This window comes from Schistocerca gregaria, chromosome 1 (assembly GCF_023897955.1).
Source record: "Schistocerca gregaria isolate iqSchGreg1 chromosome 1, iqSchGreg1.2, whole genome shotgun sequence".
In the NCBI taxonomy this organism is placed as follows: Eukaryota; Metazoa; Arthropoda; class Insecta; order Orthoptera; family Acrididae; genus Schistocerca; species Schistocerca gregaria.
The window spans coordinates 456,033,575-456,060,230 of NC_064920.1; the positions used below are offsets into that span (position 1 = coordinate 456,033,575).

The 26,656-nt window shown below is 38.3% G+C and overlaps 1 protein-coding gene across 2 annotated transcripts in view; it reads right to left on the bottom strand.

Annotated features, from left to right (window-relative positions):
- Positions 1 to 26,656, bottom strand: part of LOC126352307 (ubiquitin carboxyl-terminal hydrolase 34) — a 538,206-nt gene that overhangs the window by 291,832 nt on the left and 219,718 nt on the right. For both annotated transcript variants that reach the window (XR_007565188.1, XM_050002677.1), the window contains exons 24-27: positions 22,687 to 22,877; positions 17,475 to 17,594; positions 13,892 to 14,152; positions 7,260 to 7,371 (exon numbers count right to left, since the gene is read on the bottom strand). Coding sequence is in view for 1 of the 2 variants with exons in the window: in XM_050002677.1 (XP_049858634.1) it covers positions 7,260 to 7,371; positions 13,892 to 14,152; positions 17,475 to 17,594; positions 22,687 to 22,877 (684 nt within the window). In the remaining variant the exon portion in view is untranslated. The remainder of the gene's footprint in view (positions 1 to 7,259; positions 7,372 to 13,891; positions 14,153 to 17,474; positions 17,595 to 22,686; positions 22,878 to 26,656) is intronic.

Here is a 26,656-nt window from a genome sequence, read left to right on the forward strand (position 1 = left end):
GCAGAATGCAGGATGCTTTCTAGTGGTGGTGGTGGTGGTGGTGGTGGAAATCCAAGTTAAACACTGCCATTTTCTGGGCAACATATCCTGAGCCAGTTAACTGCCGATTACAACATTAATAGACAATCTTACATCACATCCTAAAGTTTTATTGTGTTTGTTGGAACATTTCACTGAGTTCAGGACATCTGGCACAATTTGTTCTCGTTTTCCGTAATTATATGAAAGCCTCTTGCTTTCATCATTGCCACCAGAAGAATATGAGGATTTTGAACCTCCTTTGAACTGTGCTCTGTCAATGCTTAAGGAGTCGCACTCTTCATTTCACTAGAGAGAAGAGCATTTATTCTTTGCACATGCAGCTACAGGATTAAAAGTTAGATCCAGTGAATCCTTTAATACTGGAAGTCTAGAACACTTAAGATGCCTTAAAAACCACCCACTCTTATTGGTACGTAATACACTATGTGGTTAAATTCGTTTTCATGTGGTTTTATACATCCTCACAGTGTGGGTGGATATCATTAAATATCCTTTCTCTCCAAACAATTTTTTTCTTAAAATCAGTGACAATTTCTTAAGTTCTTGAGTATAAATAAAATTTATGATACTAGCAAGAGTGAAAAATATATTAAAGCTACGAAATTTGAAGCACGAGGAATATTTTATGCTAACTATGTACAAGATACGCGCACTACTGAGCAGACTCAAGCAAACAATCTACTGATTAGCACTGTGGATGTGCATCACAAAGTAATGAACACAGGCAGAGTAAAGTTGCCAAATATATGAAAAAACATCCAAGCTGACAATTACATAAACTATACAGCATTTAGATCCAGCAGATCCATCTCAGATTTATAGACACATTGATTTACACATGAAATTGAATAAATTATAGATGACAAAAGAAACATTTACATCACCCTTTGATACATAACAAGAATGGGGCATGAGAAGAGGAAATCAAACATCTTCCCCACACCTGAGGCAGCAGATGGGTTAACACTAAAGCATAATAATCTGTCCAGAGATTATAAAGAATTAAGAGACCTGCTACATCATATCTACGCCAAAAGAAAAGAATTTCTGGATTAACACAAGATGTATTGAGGGCTTATGGGAGCCCACGAATGAACTCAATTCAAGCCTCGACTCCCGTCCCCCCAGTGTTACATTTGAACACACTTCCCACATGGCATAAATAATCCTAGAGATGAATGCAATAAGAAGTTTCTTTGTAATGGGTGCATTTAGAAAAAGGGCAGAAGAAATGGAAGCTGATCTTTTGCATATTCAGGAGCCATATCTGAAAAATGGGAAACACACACATCACATCTGGTGGATGTGTTGGTCCTCTCCCGGATGCAGCGATGGGTTCATATACAACATACTAACCACAGCCCCACAGAAAAACGTACACACATTTCTTACAGGTCAACTTTCATTATGCAGAAATCCTACAGTTAAATTAGAAAGCATCTCCGTCACCACTCAAACAATCATTCAATAACTTGGAGTCCAGCTGGACAAAAATCACACAATGCTTTCAAACAATTGTACACAAAGCAAGTAAAATTATACACAAAACTGCCTGTGCTTCAGCACTACAAGGTACCACACCTCGCAGAGAGAACTTATCATGATGAGATTTTCATGACCACCACAGGCTATGCAGCAAGTGTTTGGGCACACAAATTTTGGTGCACATAGGACGGGCAAATCATGTGGTGTGCACAGAGTGGTGTGCTCCTCTAACAGTGGCCTCTGGAACTATGCCAACTGATGTTTTACTGTTGATACTCTGAGTCTACCCATCAGAATGCCGAGTGCTCAGTTACCTAAACCCCTGTTGGTACACTACCTAACTACGCACCTGCATGGGTCTAACAGGGAACACAATGCCTGTCAGTATTGTATATGAATTCAAACAATGGAAAATCCAGGGCGCGCGCGCGCGCGCGCGCGCGCGCGCGCACACACACACACACACACACACACACACACACACACAACCAGAGTCTCTGCCAGCAGCCTGATTGTGGTTGTTCTTGTGTGTGTGTGTGTGTGTGTGTGTGTGTGTGTGTGTGTGTGTGAGTTTTGAGTTGCATTTGTGTTTGCGTGTGTAGTCTAATTTTGACTAGGGCAGTTTTTGGCCAGAAGCTTATTTTCAGAAAGTTTTTTTTGTTGTGCCTATCTGCGACTCAGCATCTCTGCTAAATGGTTAGTAGCAACTATCTTTTTCATAGTATTGTTATACGGGAAAACTTGACCACATTACCTTTAACTGTGATGTTTATAATGGAATTAGAGAAACACAGAGACTAATCAAGCACTATACGAACTTACAAGAAAGAATCAATGGTGAAAAAGACAAATTTTCCAGTCTACAGCAATTACAAAACCTCTCCCACCCTGCATAGAATCACCACAGGAGCACCAATGTGAGTAACAAAGTGCTGACAATTGCAACTAGAGTTGAGGAAGATGTGAATAAGAGAGCTGCATTACAGAATGAGTGTGCGCAACCACGCTTACAGTGACACACTAGGCAGGACCTGCAGTACCATGTCAGCCCCACATCAGAGCAGCATCATATTCCACCTCAGCGATGGAAACAAGCAGATGCTTGTCGAAGAGAGGTACATAAAACAAGTGTGGCACATTGCCTTAAATTGTTTAAGTGGTTTGTAATTGTGATTCCTAGGTATTTAGTTGAATTTAAGGTGTAATTTACGTTTTACAGATTCCTTTTACCACTCATTTGGATGACATCACACTTTTCATTATTTAGGATCAATTGCCAATTTTTGCACCACACAGATATTCTTTCAAATACTTTTGCAATTTGATTTGACTTCTGATGACTTAACTAGATGATAAAATGACAGCATCATCCGCAAATGACCTAAGATGGCTGCTCAGACTGTTTATATACATAAGGAACAGCAGCAGGCCTGTAACACAAGCTTGAGGAATGTCAGAAATCACTTTTGTTTTACCTGATTACTTTCTATCAATTACTAAGAACTGTGATATATCTGACAGGAAACAATGAATTCACCCGCATAACTATCACAAGCCTTCTGGAAATCTAGAAATATGGAATCAATTTGAAATCCCATGTTGATAGCACTCAACACTTCAAGTGAGTAAAGAGCTACGTTACAAGAACAATGTTTTCTAAATCCGTGTTGACTGTGTGTCAATAGACACTCCTCTTCAAGGTAATTAATAATGTTTGAGCACTATATATGTTCCAAAATTCTGCAGCATATAGACATTAATGATAACGTCCTGTAATTTAGTGGATTACTCTTATTGCCTTTCTTAAACACTCGTGTGACCTGTGCTACTTTCCAGTTTTTGGATACAGACCTTTCATCAAGCAAGCCATTGTATATGACTTAAGCATGGAGTTACTGCTTCAGACTGGACTGGAAGACTTGCTTTTATTAAGTGATTTAAATTACGTCACTTCTTAGAGAATATCTATTTCTAAGTTATTCATGTTCGCAGCTGTTTTTTATTTGAATTCTGGAATAGTTACTTTGTCTTCTTTGGTGAAGGAATTTCGGAATGCTGTGTTTAGTATCTCTGCTTTAACAGCACTGCCATCAATAGTATTTCCACTGCTATTGTGCAGAGAAGGCATTGATTTCGTCTTGCCACTAGCATACTTTACATACGACCAGGATCTCTTGAGATTTTCTGCCAGGTTTTGAAGCAAAGTTCAACTGTGGGTACTATCATAAGCATATTACATTGAAGTCCGCACTAAATTTTGAGCTTCTGCAAAAGGTCACCAATACTGAGGATTTTGCATTCATTGAAGTTTGGCATGCTTTTTTTCAGTGTTGATATAACACTGTTCTGAACTGTTTTGTGTACCATGGGGGATCAGCACAAATTTTTGCTTATTTATTTGGTAAATGTCTCTCAATTGCTGTCGATACTACACTCCTGGAAATTGAAATAAGAACACCGTGAATTCATTGTCCCAGGAAGGGGAAACTTTATTGACACATTCCTGGGGTCAGATACATCACATGATCACACTGACAGAACCATAGGCACATAGACACAGGCAACAGAGCATGCACAATTTCGGCACTAGTACAGCGTATATCTACCTTTTGCAGCAATGCAGGCTGCTATTCTCCCATGGAGACGATCGTAGAGATGCTGGATGTAGTCCTGTGGAATGGCTTGCCATGCCATTTCCACCTGGCGCCTCAGTTGGACCAGCGTTCGTGCTGGACGTGCAGACCGCGTGAGACGACGCTTCATCCAGTCCCAAACATGCTCAATGGGGGACAGATCCGGAGATCTTGCTGGCCAGGGTAGTTGACTTACACCTTCTAGAGCATGTTGGGTGGCACGGGATACATGCGGACGTGCATTGTCCTGTTGGAACAGCAAGTTCCCTTGCCGGTCTAAGAATGGTAGAACGATGGGTTCGATGACGGTTTGGATGTACCGTGCACTATTCAGTGTCCCCTCGACAATCACCAGAGGTGTACGGCCAGTGTAGGAGATCGCTCCCCACACCATGATGCCAGGTGTTGGCCCTGTGTGCCTCGGTCGTATGCAGTCCTGATTGTGGTGCTCACCTGCACGGCGCCAAACACGCATACGACCATCATTGGCACCAAGGTAGAAGCGATTCTCATCGCTGAAGACGACACGTCTCCATTCGTCCCTCCATTCACGCCTGTCGCGACACCACTGGAGGCGGGCTGCACGATGTTGGGGCGTGAGCGGAAGACGGCCTAACGGTGTGCGGGACCGTAGCCCAGCTTCATGGAGACGGTTGCGAATGGTCCTCGCCGATACCCCAGGAGCAACAGTGTCCGTAATTTGCTGGGAAGTGGCGGTGCGGTCCCCTACGGCACTGCGTAGGATCCTACGGTCTTGGCGTGCATCCGTGCGTCGCTGCGGTCTGGTCCCAGGTCGACGGGCACGTGCACCTTCCGCCGACCACTGGCGACAACATCGATGTACTGTGGAGACCTCACGCCCCACGTGTTGAGCAATTCGGCGGTAAGTCCACCTGGCCTCCCGCATGCCCACTATACGCCCTCGCTCAAAGTCCGTCAACTGCACATACGGTTCACGTCCACGCTGTCGCGGCATGCTGCCAGTGTTAAAGACTGCGATGGAGCTCCGTAAGCCACGGCAAACTGGCTGACACTGACGGCGGCGGCGGTGCGCAAATGCTGCGCAGCTAGCGCCATTCGACGGCCAACACCGCGGTTCCTGGTGTGCCGTGCGTGTGATCATTGCTTGTACAGCCCTCTCGCAGTATCTGGAGTAAGTATGGTGGGTCTGACACACCGGTGTCAATGTGTTCTTTTTTCCATTTCCAGGAGTGTATTTCTTTGAATTCAAGCCACATCTGGCTACACTTACACTGATAATTTGAAGGAGTGGAGATTGTCTCTCAAGAAAGCATCAAGCAAATTTTTTTCTGTGGTTTTTTTATACGCATATTTTTTATTTTTGGAGGATTTGGGAGTTAGTCTCACTACGTCAAATCTGTGTTCAGTAATCCCTGTACCTGTTCTGATGCTCATTAGTGGCTCAGAATTATTTGTTGCTACGGGTGAAGTGTGTGTTCACAATCGTTTATTATTCAAGTGGGCTCATGAACAAACTGCTCAAACTAATTTTCAGAGAATCTGTTCAGCACAATTTCCGACGATGTTTTATGTGTATCTCTGGATTTAAACATGTATTTTTGCCAAAATATCAAGGGTAAATTGAAGTCACAACAACTATAATTGTACAAATTGGGTACATGTTTGAAATTAGACACAAGTTTTCTTTGAACCTTTCAGCAATTGCATCATCTGAGTTGGGAGGTCGGTAAAACAATTTAATTACCATTTTATTCCAGTTGCCAAGAATGAACTCTGCCCACATTAACTCCCACAAACTATCTACTTCAATTTCGGTACAAGGTAAGCTACTACTGAAAGCAACATTCCTGTCGACCATGCTGCAAATTGTAAGCTCTGCTTTGCCTTGCAAGTAAGACTGGCAGCCTTTAGCACTTCTGACAGTTTCTTGAAACCAACGAGAATCTCTTCCGATACGAAGTGATACACATCACTGGTAGCAATGAGAGCCACCACCTGCAGTTGGTTGCACCCAGTGCTCTTCATGGTACCTGGAAGGACCCAGTCCACGTCTGGAATAACTCCACCCGGTTTGCACATGGAGTTCACACTGGCTTTCTCCCCCTCCTTGGCAGCCATGTCCCTAAGAGGCTCCATAACCTGCCTAACACTGGAGAACCCAACTACCAATAATCCCACCTTCTGTGATTGCCCAAATCCTGCAGGCTGAGAAGTTTCCTTTGAAACAGGACAAATGACTGCATCTGGTTTAGGGTAGCGTTTGCCACAGACAGCAAGGGCTTGCCACCAGCGCAGACACATTGGCGGACTTGTGAGTCATGCTGGACGTCCAGTGGCTCCTCACTGCTGGCTCACAACAGTGATGACCATACATTGTAGCCTGAAGCTGTGTAACCAAAGCCAATACAGCCTGGAGCAGAGAGGGAAGCGACTGGGCTTGCATCCGCACATGGGGATCACAGTCCCTACGCATACTAAAAACCATGGAAAACTACACTACACTGACAAACAACAGACTATCGACAAGCACTATGAAACTCTACTGCAGACACTGACAAGAATGCAAGAACTGTATCCAATAAATTAGATTAACATGCAGAGAGTCAAAAACTAAACAATCACAGCACATAGGTGGGACCAAATAATTCATCCCTGATTAGAAACTTGCAATGTCACAAAATCTTTGCTCAACACAAACAAAAATGTGAGAACTGTGTCTAGTAAAAATGAAATTAACACACAGAAATTCAGAAACTAAACTACCATAGCACGTAGCTGAAACTATATATAATTTGCTCCTGGTTAGGAACTTGTAAAATATCACAAAATTGGTTACTTCCCTGTTGTTGCTCTGTCCTAGCTAGCAGCTACTGGCTGGTAGTGGGAAAGGAGAGGGGAGAGATGGATTTAGAAAAGGGGTTAAAGTTTAGAAAGGGGGAGGGGAGGCAATTACAATGATTTACAATGGCCTTCATATATGTTCATATTAGGTAGAAAATTGGCTATTGCTCAGACTTTCGGAACAAATTTAGCAAAAATGAAATGCAACCTAGATTTAAATGCAAAAGCACATAAACAGTAGAATTTGAGGAGTAAACTATCTTTATTCTCACATACCTTTTATGATATCATCACTAAGACTGTCTACAAGGCGACACAATAACCAGAAGTAATCACGACAGGCTGGCCCATACGGTTCTTTCCCTTCCTCTGTCACATGCTGAATCGTCTAAAACAAAAGTAAGAGGAGGTATTTTATGTAATATGAAAATCCTGAACAATATATACTTTCTTCACATAAAAATAGTCCTCCTGAGAAAAAATTTATATCTGACAGAGAAAAGTATTCTTACCTGCGTTTAAAATAGAAATAATCAGAACGAATGCAATATACTGAAATCAAAAACACGGTTATATCTTTATCATACAGGGGAAAAAGAAAGGCGAGCAAGGTGAACTTCAGCAGGCTGATAGAAACACACCGTAAAAGACTGAATTTGAAGAGACTCGGTAAATGTTTCATAATTAACTGGAATAATCTTCAAAAAAGTTCCGAAGTTCTACTAAATCTCTCAGGAGATGTTGCTCAACTCAAGGAGAAACACCTCCTCGGTGTGTGTGTGTGTGTGTGTGTGTGTGTGTGTGTGTGTGTGTGTGTGTGTGTGTCTCAGCTATTATTTTTATAACACATTATCACTCTGGAAAAAGGAGAGGGGAACTACAAAGCAATTTAAGTGACAAATTTGCGAAATAAAGACATGGGATACAGGCTGTTACTCGGTTTGTGTTTGAGATGCTCGGCATGACTGTCTCAATGTAGGATCATGTGCTAGTGGTAAAGCTCTTTTAGGAGAATGGTGATTGTGCGCCAGTAGCTATGCAGAAGTTTTGGACACTTGAAGGTTTAAAAAAAAGGCATTCGTCTGGTGCCTGCTGAGGGTCTGGAAAAATGATTATGAAATTCTAAAAGAGAGGTTATTTCTGAAGGGCAGTGTGGGAGGGGGAGGGAAACAATTGATCCATCTCACTAAAAGATGTGGCCACAGGATTGCATGAGGGGTCGAGCGGAAAATGTGCAAAACATGCAGTGCTTGGGAAACTGCCCAAACTCGGGAAATGCCTGTGAGTACAGTGCAGAAAATCCTACAAAACATCCTGCATTGCTACCCATGCAAAATTACTCATGTTTTAGGGGTTGCTTCAAGGCAGACCTCCCAGTAATCCAAATGTTTGCTCTACAATTTTTTGCTCCCACGGTAGTGGACAACGAATGGCCATCGAACATTCTGTGAATGGATGGATCCCAAAGGCATGTTCGTACACAAAAATCATGAACATGGGCAACGGAAAATCCACTCACACATCAACCGGTATGTCTTCATTCTACAAAGGTAACTGTGTGGTGCAGATTGATGACAATGTTTATCTTAGGGCATACTTTCCAAGATGGGTCCTGCAAGTCCTGTTGCATGTATGGTCACTGGTAACTACTACAACTGTCCTTTCCATATCAATGTCATTCAAACCCTTCAACACAGTGGATGCATGGTTAGGTTGTTTTCATGAAAGACGGCTCCCTGTGAAGATAATACATCGGCTTGTGGGGTGCTCAACATCGTGATCGTCAGTGCCCATACAAGTTCCCAATCTTTCCATTTCCAGTCTAGCCACACCTCGAATGATGATGAGATGATGAGGACAACACAAACACCCAGTCCACAGACAGAGAAAGTCCGCAAACCGGCCAGGAATCGAACCTGGGACCCTGAGATCCAGAGGTAGCCATGCTAGCCACTAGACCACGAGCTTTGGGCACACCCAGTGAAGCAGCTGCTGCTGAAACATTTAGGAAATTATCAGCTATCATTTCCCTACAGCTTGGCCATACAAATAACCTGACTCCAATCCATGTGACTTCTGGCAGTGGGGTTATCTGAAAGGTGCTGTCTTCAGTGATCCAATTATAAACGTAGATGAAGTGAAGGCACGCACTGCGCAACACATTCTGAATGTGGCCCCTGAGACCCACTGATGTGTTGTGGAATATGCTGTTTCTCTGTTTAACTTGTGGCAGGAAACTGTCGATGGCATATTGAATGTGTCATATACCAGTCTTACGACAATTAAAAATCAATTTCACTGTTGCTTTTTTTGTTGTTTTGGCCTGAGGACAGTTAAAAACCCATTTCTCCCATCCAATGCAGTACAAGCTTGCCATGGTGGATGTACTTACCTACCTAATAGTCATAACAGTTGAATGCAAAACTTTCGCAGTTATGCATAATGCACAGTACACTTGGTTTAATGTGCAACACACACCACAGCCATCATACAGTGATTCATATGTCATTTCTAATAGCCGAAATCATTTATGTTATGAGGCTTACAAAGACATCTAGTGGGAAAATTTTCATCTTCACCCCCCTCCCCCAAGTAATGTTTCCCCCTTGTGTCATTCTGAGCAGTGTTTTTTCCCCCCCTTTTGCATTTCAAAACTATAATATTAATGACAATCGTAAAAATCACAGTATGCTAGCTTTTTTAAATTTTCTATCACCTATCAGTGACAACGTTCACGTTCGAAGCATAATGAAGAATTGACTAGGAGCCATTTATTACTGTCCAAAAAATTTTAATTAACTGATATTTCTAAGACTGTCCTTGATTTGCTATTTATTGCAATATTTATTTCATCAGCAAAGAAAACAAACTTGGCATCTGGTAATGTTATAGATTAAAAGTCATTGACATACACATGGAAAAGAATGGGTCCTAACATGGGAACTTGTGTGTTACCACATGTTATTTGTTCACAGTCGGATGATGCCTGATAGCTTAATACATTTCCCTTATCACATGGAACTGATGGTATCTCCAATAGAATACTAAAATCTTGTCCACACCTGATAAGTCGAGTTCTTAGCCACATATGTAATAGCTCACTGAATCAGGGAATATTTCCTGACAGATTGAAATATGCCATAGTTAAACCCTTGTATAAAAAAGGTGACAAGACAGACGTCAACAATTATCGTCCTATTTCACTTCTGACATCCTTCTCAAAAGTGTTTGAAAAAGTAATGTACTCAAGAGTAACTTTACACATCAGTGGGAATAACGTTTTAACAAAATGTCAGTTCGGTTTTCAGAAAGGTGTTTCAACAGATAGTGCTATAAATGCTTTCAATGATCAAATTTTAAATGCTCTGGATAGTAGAACATCACCAATTGGGATTTTCTGTGATCTCTCTAAGGCTTTTGATTGTGTGGATCATGAAATCCTCTTAGATAAGCTGAAGTACTATGGAATAAATGGTTCAGTACACAGATGGTTCACTTCATATTTAACTGGTAGAATGCAGAAGGTTGAAACAGTAAACCCACATAGTACACAAAGGGTTTCAGTTTATTCAGACTGGGGATGTGTGTGTGTGTGTGTGTGTGTGTGTGTGTGTGTGTGTGTGTGTGTGTGTGTGTGTGTGTGTGTGTGTGTGTGTCTCAAGAATGGGGTACCACAGGGTTCTGTCTTGGGGCCTTTATTGTTTTTAATATATGTTAATGACTTGCCTAATTATATTCATGAAGATGCAAACTTGGTTCTCTTTGCAGATGACACAAGTATTGTAAACATGCCTAAAAAGCAAGAATCAGCTGAGGAAAATGCAAATAATGTTTTTCAAAGAGTTATTAGGTGGTTTTCCGCAAATGGACTTTCATTGAACTTTGAAAAAACACTGTACATACAGTTCAGTACAGGGAAAGGCATAACACCGGAAATAAATATAGAGTGTGGGGGAAAATCTTTAGCTAAAGCAGATTGTTCAAAATTTCTGGGTGTCTGTATTGATCAGAATTTAAACTGGAAGACACACATTGACAATCTACTGAAACGATTGAGCTTAGCTACCTATGCTATTAGTGTCATTGCAAATTTTGGAGATAAGCACATCAGTAAGTTAGCTTGCCATGCATATTTTCATTCGTTGCTTTCTTACGGAATCATCTTTTGGGGCAATTCATCACTAAGAAAGAAGGTGTTTATTGCACAAAAACGTGTTATCAGAATAATATCTGGGGCTCATCCAAGATCATCTTGTAGACAATTATTTAAAGAATTAGGGATATTGCCAGTAGCTTCACAATATATATATATACAGCCTAATGAAATTTGCTGTTAGTAACCCAGATCACTTTAGAATTAATAGCACAGTCCACAGCTACAATACTAGGAGACAGGGTGACCTTCACTACCGTTCATTGAATTTGACATTGGCACAAAAGAGGGTGAATTATACTGCCACAAAGATTTTTGGTCACTTGCCAAACAATATCAAAAGTCTGACAGACAACCAATCGGCATTCAAAAGTAAGTTAAGGGAATTCCTGAATGACAACTCCTTCTACTCCATAGATGAATTTTTAGACATAGGCTAAAGAAATACAGTAAGTATTAACAATTGTACCATATATAAGTCTAACAAAGATTATTTGGGATAAATGAATCTTTTGTACTTTGACACGTTCCACATCATTACGAAAGAATCGTGTTCATGATCCATGGAACAAGTAATATAACTAACTAACTAACTTTCACAATGACGTCCTTTATTTTCTGCCAAAAATATAGAAAATGTGCCAAACTGCAGCATTTCCTGTTACACTGTAATATTCTTATTTATTTAATAGGACATTGTGATTCACACAGTCAAATGCCTTGGACAGGTCACAGAATATACCAGTAGCACGTAATTCATTGCCTAATGAAGTAACTACTTTCTCACAGTTGTGTAGATGAACTCCTAAATATTAGAACCCTTTAAAAATCCAAATTTTTACTTGTACAACATATTATTTATTAAGAACTTGAATGTTTATTACCTTTTCTGAAATGTTTGAAAATGCTGGCAAAAGTGAAACTGGATGGAAATTTAATGGTATTTCTTTATCTCTTTCCTTACACAAATATTTAATTTCAGCATATTTCAACCATTCAGGAACTCTTCCGCAGATGGACTACTTACACAGATAACATAATACGTTTTTACACTCAGAAGTAAGCACTTTAATTTTGTTGATGTTTTATCATGAACACTAGATTTTATTTTATTTTAAGGATTTTACTGTGGACATTAGTTCTACTGGTGTGAGGGTCATATTCACATTAATGAAGCTATTTATACTGACTAGTCAAAGATATTCCATGGCAGGATCCACTGAATCTGAAATCCTTTCTTTGCAATTTATGTGGTTGAGAAATATAGATAAGAAATGAAGTCACATGCAATCCAGTCAATATTCCTTGCACAATTACACTGCCATTTAATGCAGCTCTTTCACAGTTACCCCATCTTCCCATTCAAACAGCATGGCACGGTGGTGGGGGAACTGTGTAGTCATGTAAGTGAGATTCTCACGTGTGCAAAGCACATTTACAGAGTTATTGGCCATCCTTGATCTAGAATCAGTAGACTGGGTGTATTGAACACTACTACTTCTGTGAATTACATTTCTTTACGGTTCTTTCAATGAAAGACTGCTATCTACTTCTCCCCAACAGCTAGTTTCAAGTCATTATTCCACTCTAGCTCGCCATGTAACAGTCTCTCAGAGTACACTCCATGAACAATCCGTGTTTGGGATGAGTACACTTTTTAAATCATCAATGTGTCAGCTTATTTGGTGCTGTCCATCGAGTAACAGAAATGTTGCCACAAAAAGGGCAAAGCCTGTAACCATAAAAACAAGTGGACATGAAAAAATGCAGTACACTGTTGTCCTTTCATATTTCATATTGTGTAGATGGTACTCAACTTAATTGAATGACCATTCCCAAGTGCAAAACAATGCCAAAACCTTCTGAAATACTGCCAAGTGTTGGTGTTCACATATTACATAACGATTTAAAGTCTGTATGAAGGAGTGGAACGGGTGGATGATGGATGAAACCCAACATGAATTCACACCAAAGGGAGCTTTAAAACGACCTACAATCAAACAAGGGAATCAGTGAATAAAGCAGTCACACTCCAGAGTGAGAGAAGACATTATTGTTAAATCTTTTTAAAAGTGTGACAAAAGTAATGCTCCCGACATAAGTGAGGCTGATCTGAAATATGAAGAGAAAGAGGAAGAGGAGGAGTTCAGAAGATGATTTTCAGAGATTTTAAAGGTCAGTTCGGTTTAATAAACTAAGAATTTTTTTAGTGTGGCTTTGCTATCTGAAAATAAAAATGTAACAATGTTTTTTTAAAAAAAACATTGCTTAAGATTAAGAGCAATCATACAGTCCGTAAGGCCTTCCAGTCCATGAAATACAGTATGAGAAATCTCATACACTGACTCAAGTGCTCCACACACACTGAAGTGATTCACTGTATGGTTACCCATGGACAACAATTTGCAGAGCAGTTTTTGTACATATTTCGCTAACATGCTAGTATTTGGGGCCACTGGGATTGTCATGATAAAGAATTAGAGCTTTTCTTAAGCAGTAGGTTGGCAGCCACAAATTGGAACATGTACTTAGGAGTGTGTCTGAGACACAGTACTTCGCTGTTACATCATCAGCATATGCTCCCAAAAGATTTTACTGTTTATCACAGTGGTGTACAGGTATCAACTCCTACATTATGTAACAAAAACACCATGTACATTTGTGTGTTTTATAAGACTGGCACCTACTGAGTATTCCTGAACAAAATGTGGATAAAAGTTATGGTGAACTTTATTTATTTGGTAGAATTCTTTACCTCTAATCTCTGTGGTCTCATACTTTCTGCCACAGGAAGCTGCTCCATAAGGTGACTAAGCATCTGCGCAGTGAATGCAGCATCACCAAGGCACAGGCGGTACAGTGCAGTGCAAGCCTCTCGTCTCACAGCAGGTTCTGGATCTTCAAGCACTAGTCTTTGCAACCATTGTGAGAAATCAGATGCCGCCATCACTGCTTGACGTACTCCAACAGTTGTATGTGCCCATGCCACTAACAATGCCATAGCATAATGTACAACCTGAGCATAATATAGAAAACTGTAAGAGTGCTATAGTCTTGAAAGTTGGTCTGCACTTGAAATAAAAACAATATAAGAAAATGAGCCAGAGTTGTCACATTGAACACTTGATTAAAAAAAAAAAAAAAGAGTAAAAGTGATGTAATCAGCTGTAAGAGGCAGAACAATAAAATGGATGCACATCTTTGTCTTTTATATGACTTGGGATCTGGAAAAAGTACTAGATAATATAACATAAAATAAAAATGCTGAAAACATTGCATAAAAGGTCATATTTTCTGAAATGGCTGATCAAAATTTGCCCTTGATTACGTATTGTATACGAGAAGTATGATGACATTTACAAAACATAAGTAAAGTTCTAACAAGTCCAATTAACCAAACTGAAAATAAAACATGCTGTATGACACCCATAAAATTGTGTTTTTTTCCCACACTAAATTACATTTGAAAATAAAATTAATTAAATATATGATTTAAAATGTTAAAAACATTAAATAACACTGTTGTATTTAGTTTAATTTAATCAGATATAAATGGACAGGTAGCAAAAACTGTCTATGAACTCAGTCCCAAATCAAGCAAACATTACCGAAATTACTATGGATCCAAACAGCGCCTCTGCACTCACTGAGGGCATTTCAGGCTTGTAACCAAACACAGATTTTCATTATTTTTCCATCAACCTTTGAACCTAGGGAGCATATTTGTACCTGTACATCCCAAGAATCAGTATGGGCAGTGCTACATGCTACCTACAACTTCTCTGATACGAATGAGTATTCTGTCTGATGATGATTGCAGACACTATATCACAAGGTGAGTGTAGAGATATGAATCATGAGCATCTTTGTCGAAAATGTACTAATTTGGAAGAAACCAAAGGTTATGTATTGCTTTCTGAATGATGCTGCCAAAGATGAAATGACACAGCCTAGTTCTTTCTGTAGGCTTAGATTTCTGTTCTTACTGAATCCACCAGTAAAAGCCTTTGTATACATGACACAGCAGTAAAAATGACATACCCAAAGAAACATATAAAATAAAAAAAAATAATAAATAAAAAGAACGCAGAGGAAGAAACAAGAATCAATTTTGCTACGACAGTGAAACTCAGCAAAATGTAAGAGTGTGAGAATGGGTACAAGTAGGAAGCTCTTATGTGGTTTTTGATCACCATGTGCAGGAGAATGTGAAATTACAAAAGACGTCAGTGGCCTCTGTGGAAGAAGCATTTGAGTATTTCTTGTAGGATATGCATGAAGGTAATCATTATACTGGTGATTGTGTTTAACAATTGAATAATATAGAAAAATTTCCAGGTTCCTAATTTGAAGGGCCTTAGTGCAGACAAACTCGACAGTTTTTCCTGCAAATATCAGTGCATGTCATCCAGAATTCAACCCTAACTGCTTCTTTACACTCTAATTTTTCCAGAAATTTGTGGTTACTTCAGAGCACAATGCACTTATTGCTTTTCAGATGAGAAGACAAATGGAGAAATTCATTTAACTTTCGTGTTGCTTCTGATAGCAAAACAGTTTGAAACAAACTGGAAAACTGTAGCTTCAACATGATGTGGAAAATCTTTTAAAAGACCTATATCTGAAGAGTTCACAATGAAGTATTTTGTTTAGAGGATTCCCAACACAACATAAATAAGAAGAATAGACCTACAAAATGGTGTGCAATACTCTGTAATAAATTAGTAAAAAGAAGACTTTGCGCTAGTGTAATGACTGTGGTGTAGAGCTCAGAGTTGTAATTTTTTCAAAATGTAGAAAAGTGTAAGTTAGTCTCAATGAGGATACTGAATTAATACTAACTTACTTGTTGCAACAGCTAAAATGTTTGTGAAGATTTGATAAATTGTTCCGGTGCAAGAGTAATTCTAAAGACTCAACATTCTTCTGTGATCATTTAATAACTACCAACGGGTTGAACATGGAACAGAAATTATTAGCTTAAGGATTTACAAATAATGACAGGAGTAAAGCTAACTACTCACCATAGTCAAGATATTAAGCAGGCAATATTCACATAAATAAGACTGAAAACGTTGCTAAGTTTTTGGACAATGTTGTCCTTCAGGGAGAACTAATGAAGACCACACAAAGAAATGCCCAATACACTGTCTTGACCAGCTACAATGGATCGACACTGCAGTTTTCAGTTTTGTTTATAAGATTAGCGACCGTCAATGTCTCGGTTATATGGTGAGTAGTTACCTTCACTAATTCAATTATTTATATTCCAGTCAGAACTTTTCTTTCCCTTACCAGATTAAAAACTTAACATCTTCAATGCTATTAACAGTACAGATGTAAAATTTTAAAAAATTCTTTCATTTTATGAAACACGAAATGTATACAGGCACTGTTGAGGTTACTTTCTGTTACACAAATACGTACGCACCAGAAAGGCTGGTGATTTAGGCATGTCTGCATCCAGCTTATTTATAACAGAGGTGCTGTTCACATGTGACAGGGTAGGTCATGAACATAGAATAATCGGAAAATACAGCAAAGCAGGAAATTTTTGCTTTGCAATTTCTTGAGAAACAACAGATCAAATCTGCCAAAAACATTTCTAGGCAACAGGGGGACAGTTTTCCAGCTAAAAAATCTTTTATTTAGATCCAGTTGAAGGAACATAATGTTAAGGAATGCTACTGGAAGACCATTCTGACCATTAAGTATAACAACTCATTTAAAATGTGGACTGGCTGCCAATTTCGTCAATAAATCTACTATGCTGCAAAATTAGTAAATCCTGAAAGCATTGCATTTGTATAATCCATGGCCTGATGAATAACAAGTGGTACTCCATTTTTCAGGCAACACTTGGTATGTGGAGAAAGTACCAGTGAAGACAGATAGTTTACAAGATTATTGTGTCTGAATATGTGGGTATCCCAATACATCACATGAACAACTTCGTCATTCTTAGGGAAAAATATTTGGTGCAGCATGTCCAATGCAAACCAGTTACAGTCTAAGGTCATTACATATACATAAATCTCCAATATCAGTTAATTATAAATTACCTGCATATTTTAAGTAAAATGAACACACATCTCCATCAATAAAATTATTCACAGAGTGGTGATAAATATTCTGGAAAGTATTGTTATCTTACATAAGAAAGAGGAGAGAGAAGAGTTGAAGAGACTACCTACCAATAGAATTTTTAAATTATAATATTCACTTTTTACAAACTGACTAACTTATGTTCTAAATAGTGGGATCCATGTTCAAATGTCTAATTTCAAGAGGAATAAGTTAAAATATTTATTACTGTATAAAATGTGTGTGCAACAAACCTGTGCTCGACCCCAAAAGCCAGTCTTATAATGGTTTGGATCACGAGGAAGAGATGCCTCATAGAGAATACTTGTTAACCTTGGTATAACTGTGTCGATATCCATCATCTGTAGCATGTCCTAGTGACAAAAATAACAAATCTATAGGCAACTGAAATACACTCCGAAAAGAATTCTGTAACAGCTGTCACTGTCTGAAATTCATTCATTACTTTATAAGGCACATTCAAACATTATTACGCAGAGATAGTTTGTAAACTTCGTAAGTCAATAAAATTAATAAGAACCAGTGACACAGATATAAATTTATGAATTAAATAATGACAGTTTTACAACATACTATGATTTACGATCTGTCAAATGTCTTGGCTGATAAAGTTCACAAATTATTTGTTGTTTAATGGTTTCTATAAAAAAATTCTGGAGATTTTTATATCCTGCAGTTCAACTTTTCTCAAGTTATTTGACAGTATTCATTAACACAAAATGTTACACAAGAGCTGATGGTAAGCTCTTCAGATCAGCCACCACACTAGTTTCTACTAATAAACCCGATTCTTTAAAGAATCGAACGATCATGTACAAAACAGATTCAAACATTTGATTAGTTTAAAAATGAGTTAACATATTAAATATTTTTCATTAAGCATGTAAAGTGAGACAAAATTTAGAAACAATTTGAAATTACGGTTACAGGTTTTTGGAAGTCACTGCGTGCTTTCATTAGGAAACACTGGATGAATGTAAACTGGTTAATTCGTACTTCATTTCAAGCAAAAGCTAGTTCTTCATGCATCTCAATGTTTATAATGTCATAATTCCTAAACTATATGTCATACAATAACATAATTTTGCAGGTACATTAATTGATGTATGTAGATACCACATGCCAAGTGTGTCGTGAATGGAGTAAGCAGTAGAAAAGTAATAAATTAAAATGGCTTGCCTAATATTGAAGTCTTACATGCACCTAAATGTTTATCACTTCATATCTCCTGAACTGTGTGTCGAAAAATGATATAATTTTGCAGGTAAACTCAGAGCTATATGTGGATACTGTCTGCAAACTGTGTTGTGAATAGCATTAGTAGTAATGAAGTAATAAATTAAAAAATCAGGCCTGACGCTGTCATTTTACCGCATGAACAACAGAAATGTAGTAAGTGATAAAGATTTTTACTTTCATCATTTAATGGTGTGGGGGAGTTGAGAAAAAATTTCAAAAAGGTTTGAAATTATGAGTAAAGTTTGTTGAAAGTCCCTAAGTTCTCTCATTCTCAAATACTGGATGACTGAAGTCTGGGCATTTTGCATACAGTCAGATATGAAGCCCCGAGAGAAACACTCAGTTTCTAATTGCAATACTTGCTGTATTAAACTTTTAATGTAAGACTATACCTCTTAATGAGTACATTATGACAGCATGCAGTACATGAATAATATCAAACAGCAGCAGCAGGTAATTCAACAAGTACCTGTGCTTGAAGATGGATGTGTTTTCTGATGTGATTTGGTTTTAAAATTGTGTGCCACCATCAGTTAGTGGAAGATAAAACCAAAGTTACACTGCTTCATAGAATATTTTGGATTTGGTAGCCATTTAAGTATGTTGTGTTATGTGGTTATCACTGAGATGGAAAATATGTAGAACTCTTCAGCAACTCATACTTCCTTTTGGATGGGAAAATGTGTAACGAGATAAAAGTGAAACAGGATGTTGTTTATGGAGATCCTTCACGATAAATGTCAGTAGTTGATATTAAATGAAACAAGTTTACTGTTATCTCCATGACGCATTTCAAAGGTTTTAACCTCAATCATCAGGTGGATTTACATTTGTTAGTGTGACATTTGTGTGTGTGTTGTGTTACGATTTTTTGGAGGAACTTGTGACATTGTCTAGTGGAGAAACAAAGCACTATTTCAAACATGGTTTTGGGTTTCTTATGACAAAAAACTAAACGAATATCTAATGGTAAACATAAAATAAGTAAAACAAATAGCTGAATTTTAGTCCAACAGATTTACACATGGTCAAACAATGATGTGTGATGTAGCAGATGCCAAAGGTGTTTCAATGAAAATCTTACACGAGAAGCTGGTGAAGAAGATTCCTGAGATTGTTGATGTGGACAAGTGAATGTGGCTTTTGGCTATGAAGTTGTGTTTGGAGCAATTTAGGCATGATCAAAATGACTTTACGCATCGGCCTGTCACCACAGATGAGACCTGGACTCAACATTATACCTGAGAAACCAAGCAACAATCAAAACAATAAGTTGTTTTGGGGACAGTCCCACTTACCAGAAAATTTACAGGGATCATGTGAATGGTGCCATATTCATAAAATCTTTACAATAAAAGGACAACAATCGCTGTACAATATTAATGTGAGATATTGGACAGCATTATCAAGAAACTGAAGGAAACACTGCTCCATTTCTACATCTACATCTACATCCATACTCCGCAAGCCAGCTCACGGTGTGTGGCGGAGGGTACCCTGAGCACCTCTATCGGTTCTCCCTTCTATTCCAGTCTCGTATTGTACGTGGAAAGAAGGATTGTCAGTATGCTTCTGTGTGGGCTCTAATCTCTCTGATTTTATCCTCATGGACAAGGAAGGGATTATAACATAACAGTGCAGTCATCTGGAACTGTGACTACAGGACTGTATGAATTGTTGCTGCATCCCCCATATTTGTCCAACATGGCTACCTGGGATTTCTTCTTGTTCTCAAATTTGAAGATATGTCTCATAAGTGAAAAATTCTGCCCAAATAAAACGGCCATTGTTCAGATAGAGGTCTATTTTAGAGAACTTGACAATTTCCATTTTTCAGAGGAGTTAAGGAAATGGTCGAGGTTTGGGAAGTATATCTCTTCCCGAGGTTTGGGAAGTGTATCTCTTTAAAATGAGACTATGTCAAAATGTAAATAATTTCCTTTAGAAACAAATGTTGTCTTCATTGTTAACTGAGATACTTACTGTATCACCAAGTTCAACATATTTTATTGGTGACTGTAGTAAACTTCATACTTATTCTAATATTGTAGAACTATTATTATTATTATTATTATTATTATTATTATTATTATCAACAACCGAAGATAACGCCATCAGAACTGGCACTACACATAAAATCAAGAGTTGGGAAGATCCCTGTAGACGCAATCATGAAGGAAAGAGTAAAAAACGAACTGAATGAAGTCAATAGGCACCTCCATGATCACACCACACTATCAGAACCCTTTACTGAAAGAGATATAAATGAGGCCATCAAAACATTGAAAATGAGAAAAGCCTCAGGACTGGATGGCATATTCCCTGAATTTATAAACAAAAAGGGAACATGGAAGAACTTGGCTGGAGAGGTTCTACAATGATATCCAGAAGGGTGCCTCAACAGTTTGAGATCACACACACACGCTAGCAATCCTGAAATCTGGAAAGCCAGTACATGACACCTCAAGTTACTGGCCAATTGCACTGCTGAGCATGTGCTTCAAACTACTGGAACAATACATCCATAACAGAATACAAGGAATAATACACAACATAACCTCAACATATCAGGCTGGGTTCAAAGCAAGCGGAGCTCCTGTGAGAAGGTCCTAGCCTTGACATTGTATATTGAGGCTGGATTCCAAAACAAACTAAAGACATCAGTGGCCTTTGTTGATCCGTCAGCAGCATATGACACTGCGGGGCTACATGGACTCCTGCTGAAGTTAAAAAAGCACGTCTCAAGAAAGAAACTGATGACACTTGTGGGAAAAATGTTAACCAACCATTATTTCAAGGTTAGTGTTGGACAAAAACAGAGGCAAGTCATTTAACTTAAAAAATGGGCTCCCCCAAGGGTCTGTCCTAGCACCTCTGCTTTTCAATCTGTACACCAGTGACATGCCAAACACTGCTAGTGAAATGTTTTACTATGTTGACGACCTTGCCACAGCCATGCAAACCAGCAGACTTGAGGAAGTAGAAGCTATGTTATCTAGAGACTTAGAAACTCTCAACACATACTACAAAGCATGACTCCAGCCAAATGCAGCAAAGACAGAAGTCTGCACATACCATCTAAACAACAGTATTGCAAACCAGCAGTTAAATCTGTGCTTCTGCCAACAAAAGGTTAGAAATAATTTTCAGCCCAAATACCTTGGTGTCACACTAGACTGGTCTCTGATGTATAAAAAACACTTGGGAAAAAAAAAACAAGCAAAAAACTAAAGACCCAAATCAACATCATATGAAACTAGCTGGTACAACATGGGGTACCAATGCATCGACTCTAAGTACCACAGAACTTACGCTGGTGTACCCAGGTGCCGAATACTGTGCCCCAGTGTGGTAACATAGTGCCTACACGAGGAAGCTGGACGTACACAAGAATGAGTCAATGAGGATTATTACAGGCACATTAAAATCCACCCTGATCCCCTGGCTGCACACCATCAGCAACATCTCACCACCTGAATTACAATGCCAAGAAGCAACCAATCAAAAATGGAGGAAACAACACAACCCTGACTACCCACAAGACCTCCCAACTCACACAGTCTTAAATAATCCTCTCCCAGACCACTTAAAATCTCACAATCCACTGTGGCATAATGGAAGGAGCAACGAGAAGTTTGACATTAAAGAAGAGTGGCACAGGAGGCGGAATGCTGCAACAACAGCACATCAAGGTGTCCAAGACCCAACTGCCAGCCTACCATGATTTCATCTGCAGAGAAGCGAGTGGACAAGGCTGAACAGAATAAGAACTGGCCACTCCAGGTGCAACACTATGATGCACAAGTGGGGACACCAAGATTCTCCAGCCTGCGATTGTACGGCCCAAGAACAAACTGTTCAACACATTTTTAGAGACTGCCCTCAGAGGAAGTATCCTGGACCATATAGTGACTTTATTAATGCTACTCCTTCTGCTGTTCGTGGGCTTAAACATTAGATATTGAACCAAGATTAAATGTATCTGTCCTTTTTTTAACTTGCAATTATATTAGTTAAAGTAGTCAGTAATATTAAGTTAATAATTTTCACAATTTAAAAGTGTGTATAAAATTTGTGCAAAAAAGTGAAACTAATCTATATGTAAATACTTAACTAGATATACATGTAAAATAAAAACTTATATACCTGTCAATGTTTGCTGTTGTTGCCATAGGATAAACAAATAAAGTTCAAGAATATACTTACATCATTCAGTTTTGGAAGAGATGATTTATCACTGTTAAGCTTGTGAAAACGGCGAGCACGTTTGTTACGTATGCTACCAATATCATGCAGGAAATCAGAATCATCAGTCTGGACTCCTAGGTGGCAGAGCAGTTTCAACAGACAAGCTAAACAATCCTGCTGCCACTCACTGCCCTCCTGCTGTAAGACGCCTGTAAAAAAAACCTTTCTTCAGAGTCTGAGTTGTTCCTGCGCATACACAGTTACACAAAATGACAATACTTTCACCAGATGACTGTAAGGGATATCACGCCCAACGTATTCCAGTCTGTGCTTTATCTGGTGGTAATTTCTGCACTACCTATATTTGATTTACAATGCTACAAACAGCCATCTGTCATCGAGGGAGACAGTATTTGTTGCACACAAGTATGTAATAAGGATAATATGCGGTGCTAAGACAATCATGACTGTGGTCAGAAAGTCGCCACTTTTTTTTTTATTTATTACAAACATAAAACTCACTGATCATAATGAGTGGTCAATACTAAGATCCATGGCACATGCAAATAAACAGATTATTCTGCAATACTTTATTCATTTTACTGGTTGTTGAGTTCTATGGCTGTGGATTATATTATTATTATTATTTTTTTTTTTTGAAATACAGCAAGCAGCTACTATTTTATGAATTTTTGTTTGCACTTTCACATTACCTTCAATAAGCTTAATACACATTCGTGTTTTCAGTCAGTACATCATTACAACATCAACAGCAAACTAGATGCTGCAGCTACAGCAAACTTAACTGTGCATCCAGCTGTATTTCTTAAAATAAAGTAATAAACTAAACCTAGCAATTAATCTGTTCAAAATGTTAAATGATTTCTGTGAAGCAATCCACTTCTTCAGGGGTGGAGTCAATTGACTGCTTGCAGTAGCTGAGTACAATTTTCAATCCGGTTTTGTCATATGATTTTATTTGTAGTATTCCCCATCTTGAATCTCTATTGATCTTGCTAAGCATAAGCAGAAGTCAGCCACAAATGGGGTTATCCACAGTAATAAACATTTGAGCTTAATGAACACTTACATTCTCTCATATTAGGTGCACATTATTCTACTTCACAACAATTTATTTCAGTGTGAGATACCAATAGGCGACACTATGTTGATAAGAGAAGTAGCTGGTAAAAAATAACTCTACAGTGTTTATTAACAATTGTCTATAAGTGAACTGCTTCATTATATTTGTGTTTATATGGCCTAGGAATAAACATATGAAGTAGGAAGGAAAGTAGCTATTCCCAAAGTAACAGCTGTTTATCTACTATTGCTTGTGTAGTGTTTACATGTATATACAAACAACAGTTACAGGTAGCTGAAAAGATTAAGAGTAATCTGTGTGTCAAAATGCAGAAGAATTTAATTCAAACACAATCAATTATGTGCTCTTAACATGAGTATTCCACTCTTGAATCTGTAGCAATAATGGGAAAAAAGAAGTGTATTTCATTAAATTTTATTTTCAGTTCAATGTGATTCTTAATTTCTTGCCTTATGGCTGTAGGAAACAAGTTAAGTCCTTTGCTTGAGGACAGGGAAACATGCACAGCTACACCCCACCCCCAATCCACCTCAAAATGACAGACTAGGCAAAGAAGTAAAATCTACATGGAAATTATTTTTATTACTGGTCACGTTACTGTTAAAGAGCAAAACACTTTCGGAATATCCAGTTGCACCTTTTTGTTATACTGGAAGCTCATTTACCTACATCTTTCATCATAAAGGAAACGAGCCAGATTGACACTGATGATGTCAATGTTCTTGAAGGAATTAAAAAGTGTAATCCAAACTTGGAAATTACTAGCTACAAGGTCGAACATCAAATGCATATGATCCAAATTCAGTCTATGTGTGTCTTAGTCATAATGTCATTCACCCTTGGGTACATCATTCTCAGCTAAAAGCAAAAGAGAAAATTACCCTCAAGTTAACACCCCTATACCTGTTACGAGGTTTCCTACATCTACATTTATGTGAGTACCCTGCAATTCAGACTTATGTGCCTGGCAGAGGGTTTATCAAATCACTTACACATTATTTCTCTACTGTTCTGCTCTCTAACGATGTATGGGAGAAATTAACACAAATCTTTCTGTGCAAGCTATGATTTCTCTTATTTCATTACAATGATCACTTCTCCCTATGTGGATGCGGCCAACAAAATATTTTCGCACTTGGAGGAGAATGTTGAAGAGCAAAAATTTGTGAAGAGACCTCACTGCAATGAAAAATGCCTTTGTTGTAATGGTTGCCACCAAAACTCACTTATCACATCAGAGATAAACTCTCCCTAATTTAGAAATAATACAAAAAGAACTGCCTTTCTTTGAACTTTTTTGATGTCCTTTGTCAATCATAAATTCTTTGTTGTATAAAGAGATTTCCCCTACTGGTGGACAAAAGGAGGGACTTGTTGGATATGTGCACAATGATGTACAATACAGGGAATTTAGCTTCTGAGCCAACAGTTCAATTTATATTTCCTCTAGTAGATTTTGTCTTTGCTTTTGTTTGTTGTTGTATACATAACTACTTTTTTGTGGAGGTTAATTAAAGAAATACACTGTATTATTTCAGTACATCAGATAATATATCCTGTTAATACTTTTCATCAGACCTGGGTTCGAGTCCCGGCTGCAGCAAAAATTTTGATTCGTTTCTTCTGCTTCAATCATTATTGTAGACTTTTCATTATTTTGCCATTGTAAGAGAAAATTATATTTTTTTACACAATGTACTTTTACAGGGTATGAATGATGACATTTTTATACATAACTTTCTTTTCAGGGAAGTGTTCAATTGCATAGCAAACTTCAGACTAGTAAAGCAAAATCAATAACATATAATCAATTAATGCATTAATTTTAGCAATTACTTTCCACTCTGCTCTTAATTAAGTATCTATTGATGTATAAATAGAAAAATGGGATTGTTTATCACTTTGTTGATGTATTCAAGGGTGTGTTCACAGAAGGATATTATTTCGTTATTTTGGTCAATGCACCTCTTGTAACGGAATAGTTAGTGGTCAATAACAGCTGAAATCCATATCAATTGAGATTGACAGTCATGTTTTTTATTGTTCTGTATCACTGAGGCTGCAGTTTGTTCATTATATTGATCCAAAATATGACTCCTCTTAAAACAGTAATAGTAGAAAGTTACTGTCAGTTCTCGCTAAAAACACTGAGATCAGCATTTTTTTTGACATCAACATTCGAGGAATACTACCATCATCGTGTTCAGACAATTCCACCAAGGCCACGATATCATCGCTATGGAATTCTAACATCATCATGTCGCTGCCCCGTGAAGGCCATTCTCACCCCGCCTCCCCCATTCATTGCGGTATTAATTTTAATGCAGTGCAATTTTACTGCCTCCATCATATTGCACAGAAGTTGTGAGTGCGCGAAGCCTGCATTCATTATATCACAAGAACAACTTAATAAATATGGTATTTAAAAATGCATAATGCACTGGTGAGTAATGTCAATTTTTTTATAATTCAACTGCATTAGCACGGTCATTTCTTCACTTGCTGTATGTGCATCTAGGAGACAGTTGCATTGAGCAAAGATAATTTTAACATTAAACACTTATTAGAGAAATGTACTCTCCACTTTCTGCATCAAGAATGGAAAGACATGATAACAATGGATTATATAACTGTTGACAAGAGTTTCATATCAGCGCACACTCCGCTGCAGAGTGAAAATCTCATTCTGGAAGAGGAATAATGTTCAACAAATAACTGCAGTGCAGTAAAATGGAAATAATATGTGTTACCTGATTGGGTCCACCAACACATGTGTTGCATATGCTGGAATTGTATACCCTTTACAAATGGCTACCCAAACTTCCACTATGCAAGAAGTGGTAGTAACAAATAATAGCAATGAGTTACCTTGTGTCGACCCTC